The 8,552-nt window shown below is 39.5% G+C and overlaps 1 protein-coding gene across 1 annotated transcript; it reads right to left on the reverse strand.

Annotated features, from left to right (window-relative positions):
* Nucleotides 1-644: 644 nt before the first annotated feature.
* Nucleotides 645-4,327, reverse strand: LOC124035878 (CD59 glycoprotein-like). The gene is made up of 4 exons (XM_046349692.1): nucleotides 4,251-4,327; nucleotides 2,036-2,117; nucleotides 1,444-1,548; nucleotides 645-1,355 (listed from the first exon to the last, which is right to left on the reverse strand). The coding sequence occupies exons 2-4, from the start codon at nucleotides 2,088-2,090 to the stop codon at nucleotides 1,156-1,158; spliced, it is 360 nt and encodes a 119-aa protein (XP_046205648.1). The 5' UTR covers nucleotides 2,091-2,117; nucleotides 4,251-4,327; the 3' UTR covers nucleotides 645-1,155.
* Nucleotides 4,328-8,552: the final 4,225 nt, after the last annotated feature.

Raw genomic sequence — 8,552 nt, forward strand, 5'->3', positions numbered from 1 at the left:
AGCTAAGTCACTTAAAGCTATTTTTGATCTGGGGTATTCTGATGTTTGGGGAACCTTTCATCCCTCCAACAGTTAACTTTTTTCTCTGCACCTCATGGATGTCAGACTAGAATAGATTACTTTTTTATGCCCAGGACATCTTTGCAGTCTGTTTTATCCGCTAGGATATGAAGCATAATCATATCTGATCATGCGGAGGTGATCCTGGACATAACTTAATGGGGCATCCAATCTGTCAAGACATTGGAGGTTGAATATAACCATTTACATCATATTTTATTACAGAGTTTAACTTCTTCAGGGTAGGAGGCAGTATTTAGAAGTTTGGATGACTGAGGTGCCCAAAGTAAACTACCTGTTACTCAGGCCCAGGAGCTAGGATATGCGTATCATTGGTAGTATTGGATAGAAAACAAAATAAATGTCTGAGCATAACAGAACTGATATAGCACTGATTATAATGGCTGTCTATGGGAATATATAAGGGATACCTCCCAGATTGCAGTCCCTAAGGCTTCCAGCAGATGTCAGTCTTTAGAAAGTGTTTCAGGCTTGTTTGAAAAAAATTGCAGTGAAGGCATTGTATGTGGACAAATGTCTCTCCCAAAATGATCAACATTTAGTTCCAAATTCCACATCATGAATTCCACAGTATTTGCATTTTTAATTATACAATCAATACTTTATCCACTCAATCACAGACCCACAAACATTTCTCAAATTATCCCTTACATTTAAGCACATCATAGTAACTTTGGGTCAACAACTATAGACAACCTATTGGAGCAATACTTGGTCATAATTCTGAGCAAACCCCCTTAGATGGAAATTGTTAGTCTATTTTACAAGCCTCAAAATAGGATTGGTTGAATGATATACCTTTTCCAAACTCATGACCTGTGAGCACGTTTCCTATTTTCAGCCCTTGGGCTGAAGCACAAAGCATTGGTAATCAACAAATAGGTTATCATAGAATGCTTTAAAATCCAATTAAGTGCAAAGTGTCAAATTCAATATGTGCAGCAGTAAGTCAGGCAAATAAGGCAGAATTTCAGCATGAGCTTTTAGATCATATCTTCCTGCTTGCCGTTCCATCAGTGGCTTCTGAGTCGAATGGCAGCATTAGAGCTTCTAAGATGTAAGTGTGAGGAGAGGTTACTGCATACACCACCACATCACTGCCAATGAGGCAAGAAGGCCCAGCAAGGGCTTGCCAGTGCCAATGGATGTGGCTCCATTGCATAGGTCACTGGTGCAACAATCGAAGGTAAATTTTGGTACAGATGGAAACATCTGGGCCAATCGATTGAAGTCGCAGTCAGAGACCTTGATGCACTGCCGAGTTGTCTGTCCCCCTGTGCCAAATAACATACAAGTTACAGGGTAATGCAGAGAAATGGGAGGATTTTCATAATTTGATTCAGATTACACATTTTACGGCACCTCTCTCAGCTAGTGTCAGGCAGGCATCCTCATCAACACGGCAGTCCTGTGTAGTTGTGCAGCTCCCGGTGTCATCCTTGCATTTGACACAGCGGATGGCAGAGCCTGAGAAAACCAGGTGAGACACTTAGCCCTTCACATGACTCAAATCATTCCACTACCATTTTGATTAGCTACTGTGACTTGGTCAAATGTGAAATGCTCCATCCTTGATTGCGATACAGTTTTAGAAAACTTGAATATCATCCAAAAATAACTTTACATATACAAATGTCCACTCATGTTTTTGTTTCGGAAGCTTTTGTTTCCTCCTGAGTTTTCATTAGCTCAGGAAGTGCAATGCAAAATACTTCTGTGAGAATCTGTTAAAACGGCACACAGTAAATATATATTTTTGTATTTGTAAAATCATTTTTGGGTGCTATGAACGTAGAGTGCGGTTTCCAAAAATGTATTGTATGCAGTGATTAACGGTTAGACAGAGCATTGTAAATGTGAACCATGTGGCTATATGACCTTCAATTTTCAAGCGCAAGGCGAGACGCAACAGTATCAAAGAAGCAACTTTAATGGCAGAAAAATGATTACTTACCCAATCCAAATATTGCAAAACAGAACACTAAGCATATCCCAGGATAATTATTCATGATTTGGATTTCTGCTGACTGTCACGTCTGGATAAAAAGAGACAATAATCATTTAAAACTATAATCCCTAGTTGCTAAATCCATTTTTGGGCTTGTAAATTAATGATATATACCCATACATTTTTGAAGAATAACTTCAATGCCTCAAGGTTATTTCAACTGTTGTATCCCATCAAAGCCCAAAATATAAACTTGTTTTAACCATGTTTTGAGGCTATCATTTTGATAGCAGTTTATGAATTAGAGAGTTACATTTCTCCAGGCCCATCCCTCAGCGTTTTACCAAAACAGGGTGACTTATTGTTTCAACGAAGGACAGGCTTTAACTAGTGATGGGGGTAAAAACCTATACAGTTTCATATCGGGATATGTTTGACGCTATATCATATCGACAATATCGCAATATACAGTTTGCGCTAGTTGGCTGTACCTACACCAACACTGCTGTTAATCTTTCATAGTTTGTTCTCCATCTTTTTTAAATAGGGAGCCTTTGTTTTCAGCACTTGTATTTCCCTGACTGATCCAAACTAGTCCTCATGGCTCTTGTCCCTAGGCAGCAGACATATGGGGAGATATGTTTGAAACATCGAATCACAATACATATATTGGCACCGGCTAAGTAGTGTGACAATGGGTGAGTTCGTAAAGTCACTCTGGCCATCTACTCCGATTTCAGAGCACTCTCGTCTGAATATGCCAGAGCGCAGAATAACTGATGAATTTACAAAAACTCAACACCCGTTGAATAAGACCGGTGTAGGTAAACGTTGGCCAAAAAAGCATAATTAAATTGTTGCCGGCAGCAAAGTTGCAGTCACCAACGTTCTGGATAACATGAAAACAGCACAACCAGCTCTACAAGGGCGAGTAAAATGGTCAGAGTGAAGTCTTCTCTCATTTGTGTCTGGAAGTAGCTAGCCAACGTTAGCCAATTAGCTCGGGTGCTTGACTGCCGTTGAGGTCAGAACGGTCGGATCAACCCTACTCCTCGGCCAGAGCGTCCAGTGTGCGTTCTGAATGCTCCTAGGGCAAAACTCTAAATCTACGAATTGACAATGTGACAACGCTCTGAATTTACGAACGCACAGTTCTGGCACTTCATATTTAATTTACGAACACACCAAATCGTGAGATCACTGGAAAATCACATGACTAGGTCAAATCCAACGACACCACTTTCCGGATTACGTCCAAACGCATTCCTCAATGAAAGACATGACACATTTTTAAACAGTGCTTTTTTTCCTGATAAAAATGAGTTCATTTCATCCGCCGTGGAGCCCAGTTTTATAATATTACCATATGTCCAAGCTGCCTGCCATAGTTTAAGTAATCACGAAAAAAACACCTTATTTTAAGGCCTTTTTCACGCTGCCATCTCCTATTAGTTAAAGCCTTCAGAACGTTCTATTCCCAGTCTACTGTTCTACTTCACAATGCTTGCTTTGCTATTGTTGGCAATGAGACCTACCCACGTTGTTTGTAGTTAAAATGTAAAACAAATTACTAATGGAATTTCCTATAGGGAAATCTAGGTATGTCTGTCTCTCGCAATGTGTATATTTAGAAAACAAATTGGACAGTTTAATCATGAGAATCCCCTCTAATTATTTAAGGCTGGGCAGTGTATTACGCTGTCAAACGCTAGACCAGAATGTTGCCATTTGCTAACTACTTCTCGTTATGCAGACATAAGCACACCACTGAGGTGCGGATATTTACTTTCTACACAAGTTGGTATTATTTAGTTTCGTCCTAAGAACAGATTGTGGTAAAATAAAAAGGGATACATATTTTGGTGCCATTTAGGTTCATTGAAATTCTATGCATCACTCCAGTCAAAACAGGGTCTGCGAACGTTCCATTCGTTTGCTATGGGTTAGCGTTCCACCTTAGCCAACGTTATTTTGCCATTTTCCAGCTATATCTCTCTATATGCATCTGCCGTGGCTTTGGTTTACAGTAACCTGACCAACACGGTAATTAGTGATGTCCCAAAGAGTCCAGACTTGGTCAACTGGCAGGACTAAGGTTACGTTAGCTACATTAGCTGTGTAGCTAAAGCTATGCTAGATAGCCAACCCCACACCACATTAACTCAAATAGTTACGTTAGTTCATACAGTGAACATTTTTAAGGAAATAGGTCTTGACTTACCCTGATTCCTCGAACAACGAAAGCAAAATGGCGAGCAAGTGCTTAGGAACTCGGAAATATCAACCATGGCCCCTCCCTTTCAGATAAATAAACTGCCAACTGCTGGGGAACGTAGTTTGTGATGACACCAACCTATTAAGTAAATGCAGTATTCTTTAAGGTGTGGTGTTATATTCAGGGTACAACAATTTACATTTCATAATACTGTATGACGAAGCATTAATAATTTAATGACTGATTAATTCCTTAATTCCAAATACAGCCTGGTTCGAATCCAGGCTTTATCACAACCGGCTGTGATGGGGAGTCCCATAAGGCGGCACACAATTGGCCCAGCGTCGTCCGGGTTTGGCTGGTGGAGGCCATCATTGTAAATAAGAATTTGTTCTTAACTGACTTGCCTAGTTAAATAAAGGTTAGATTTTAAAAAATACAATAATTGACACATGACATGAGAGATACCAAGTTGGAGGTTGAAGTGCATTTCAAATTGGCCAACTATTTGAACTGAAACTCTTACCTTCAGGTAGACTAACTGATTACCCCACAACTGTCTACACCAGTTTGTTTCAGAAAATGAATGTCAGGGCAAAATTTAACAGCTGGGTTTAACAATGCATCCTTGGAATGTGCTATATTCATTGGAATAGATAACTAAATGAACTGAATTGAGAACTGTAATGCAGTTGTCATAGACTGAATACTAGTCATAAGTAAGACCAACTTACTGCACCCTACTTTACATTAGTTATCATGACATGAATGGGTGAAATGAGGCTATTGGTTTACACCAGTAGGCCAACACAACTCAACAGATGAACAAAGGAACATTGGTCAGGCTACAACAGAGGCCACTTTTTTATTATTTTTAAAAATCTTTATAGGCAAGTCAGTTATAATACATAACACACATCTTCCTGGCAACATTGTCAAAGATAAAACATCTCTGAAAAAACTGAATTTGCTCTGCTAAGCCAGGGTATTTTCACAGTTGAAGTTTACATACACCTTAGCCAAATACATTTAAAATCAGTTTCTCACAATTCCTGACATTTAATCCTAGTAAAAATCCCCTGTCATAGGTCAGTTAGAATCACCACTTTATTTTAAGAATGTGAAATGTCAGAATAATAGTAAAGAGAGAATGATTGATTTCAGGTTTTATTACTTTCATCACATTCCCAGTGGGTCAGAAGTTTACAGACACTCAATTAGTATTCGGTAGCATTGCCTTTAAATTGTTTAACTTGGGTCAAATGTTTCAGGTACCCTTCCACAATAAGTTGGGTGAATTTTGGCCCATTCCTACTGACAGAGCTGGTGTAACTGAGTCAGGTTTGTAGTTCTCCTTGCTCGCACACACTTTTCAGTTCTGCCCACAGATTTTCAATAGGATTGAGGTCAGGGCTTTGTGATGGCCACTCAAATACCTCGACTTTGTTGTCCTTAAGCCATTTTGCAACAACTTTGGAGGTACATTTGGGGTCATTGTCCATTTGGAAGACCCATTTGCGACCAAGCATTAACTTCCCGACCGATGTCTTGAGAAGTTGCTTCAATACATCCACATAATTGTCCTTCCTCAATATGCTATCTATTTTGTGAAGTGCACCAGTCCCTCCTGCAGCAAAGCACCCCCACGCTTCACGGTTGGGATGTTCTTCAAAAGCCTATCCCTTTTTCCTCCAAACATAACAATGGTCATTATGGCCAAACAGTTCTATTTTTGTTTCATCTGACATTTCTTCAAAAAGTACGATCTTTGTCCCCATGTGCAGTTGCAAACCGTTGGACTGGCTTTTTTATGGTGGTTTTGGAGCAGTGGCTTCTTCCTTGCTGACCGGCCTTTCAGGTTGCGTTTCGATATTGGCCTCATTTTACTGTGGATAAAGATACTTTTGAACCCGTTTCCTCCAGCATCTTCACAAGGTCCTTTGCTGCTGTTCTGGGATTGATTTGCACTTTTCGCACCAAAGTACGTTCATCTCTAGGAGACAGAACACGTCTCCTTCCTGAGTGGTTTGATGGCTGCGTGGTCCCATGGTGTTTATTCTTGCGTACTATTGTTTGTACAGATGAACGTGGTACCTTCAGGCGTTTGGAAATTGCTCCCAAGGATGAACCAGACTTGTGGAGGTCTACAATTTTTTGTTTTCTAAGGTCTTGGCTGGTTTCTTTGGATTTTCTCATGATGTCAAGCAAAGAGGCACTGAGTTTGAAAGTAGGCCTTGAAATACATCCACAGGTACACCTCAAATGATGTCAATTAGCCAATCAGAAGCTTCTAAAGCCATGACATAATTTTCTGGAATTTCCCAAGCTGTTTAAAGGCACAGTCAACTTAGTGTATGTAAACTTCTGGAATTATAAGTGAAATAATCTGTCTGTCTAAACAATTGTTGGAAAAATTACTTGTGACATGCACAAAGTAGATGTCCTAACAGACTTGCCAAAACTATAGTTTGTTGACAATAAACTTGTGGAGTGGTTGAAAAACAAGTTTTAATGACTCCAACCTAAGTGTATGTAAACTTCTGACTTCAACTGTACATGCTGAGATGAGTGATACACTTGTACTCAAAGCTGAGATAATGTCCATCTAATGACCTGAAATTGCATCAGAAAGCATTATAAAACATATACACTTCCCGCCATATTTACTTAGACAATCAAGCAACATTTTTTAAATGTGGCTCTTATTTAAGATCATACGTTTAATGAGGCGACAGCACAGAATATCCTTTTATTTTAATACATCTCTTTGACTGTTTAGAAATTAAATAACCTTATGCATCTTTTTTTAAATTGACTTTTATTGTATCAAAGTAGTCAATAGTTTAGTATTTGTCCCATATTCCTAGCATGCAATGAATACATCAAGCTTGTGATGACATAGTCATATGAAAAAGTTTGGGCACCCCTGACAATTTCCATGATTTCCATTTATAAATAATTGGGTGTTTGGATCAACACTTTCATTTTGATCAAATAACTGATGGACACAGTAATATTTCAGTAGTGAAATGAGGTTTATTGAATTAACAGAAAATGTGCAATATGCATCAAAACAAAATTAGACAGGTGCATAAATTTGGGCACCCCAATATAAAAATCACATAAATATTTAGTAGAGCCTCCTTTCGTGAAAATAACAGCCTCTAGACACTTTCCATAGCCTCTAATGAGTGTCTGGACTCTGGATGAAGGTTGCAAGTTCAAACCCCCGAGTTGACAAGGTACAAATCTGTCATTAACTGCCCCTGATCAGGCAGTTAACCCACTGTACCTAGGCTGTCATTGAAAATAAGAATTTGTTCTTAACTGACTTGCCTAGTTAAATAAAAAAATAAAAACATTTTGGACCATTCCTCCAGCCCCGGCGTAACTTCAACTTTGTGACTGATTCTTCAACATTTTCCCAATAATCTGCTGATATTGAGTGGAATCCATGCGACCCTCAACTTTAACAAGATTCCCAGTACCGGCACTGGCCACACAGCCCCACAGCATGATGGAACCCCCACCAAATTTTACTGTGGGTAGTAAGTGTTTTTCTTGGAACGCTGTGTTCTTTTGCTGCCATGCATAACGTCCCTTGTTATGACCAAATAACTCAATCTTTGTTTCATCAGTCCACAGCATCTCATTCCAAAATGAAGCTGGCTTGTCCAAATGTGCATTTGCATATCTCAAGCAACTCTGTGGCGTGTGTACAGAAAAGGCTCCATCCGCATCACTCTCCCATACAGCTTCTCCTTGTGCAAAGTACGCAGAATTGTTGAACCGTGCAGTGACACCCTCTGCAGCAAGATGATGTTGTAGGTCTTTGGAGGTGGTCTGTGGGCTGTTTTTGACCGTTCGCACCATCCTTCGCCTCTCCGATATTTTACTTGGCCTGCCACTTCTGGCTTTAACAAGAACTGTGCCTGTGGTCTTCCATTTCCTCACTATGTTCCACAGTGGACACTGACAGCTTAAATCTCTGCAATAGCTTTTTGTAGCCTTCCTCTAAACCATAATGTTGAACAATCTTGAGAGCTGTTTTGATGCCCCCATGTTGCCACTCTTCAGAGAGTCAAAAAGAACAACTTGCAATTGGCCACCTTAAATATATTTTCTCATGATTGGATGCACTTGTCTATGAAGTTCAAGGCTTAATGAGCTCACCAAACCAATTGTGTGTTCCAATTAATCAGTGCTAAGTAGTTACAGGTATTCAAATCAACAGAATGACAAGGGTGCCCACATTTGTGCATTGCCTATTTTTCACATCTGATTTAATTTCATACAACTTAGAAAATT

This window comes from Oncorhynchus gorbuscha, linkage group LG05 (assembly GCF_021184085.1).
Source record: "Oncorhynchus gorbuscha isolate QuinsamMale2020 ecotype Even-year linkage group LG05, OgorEven_v1.0, whole genome shotgun sequence".
In the NCBI taxonomy this organism is placed as follows: Eukaryota; Metazoa; Chordata; class Actinopteri; order Salmoniformes; family Salmonidae; genus Oncorhynchus; species Oncorhynchus gorbuscha.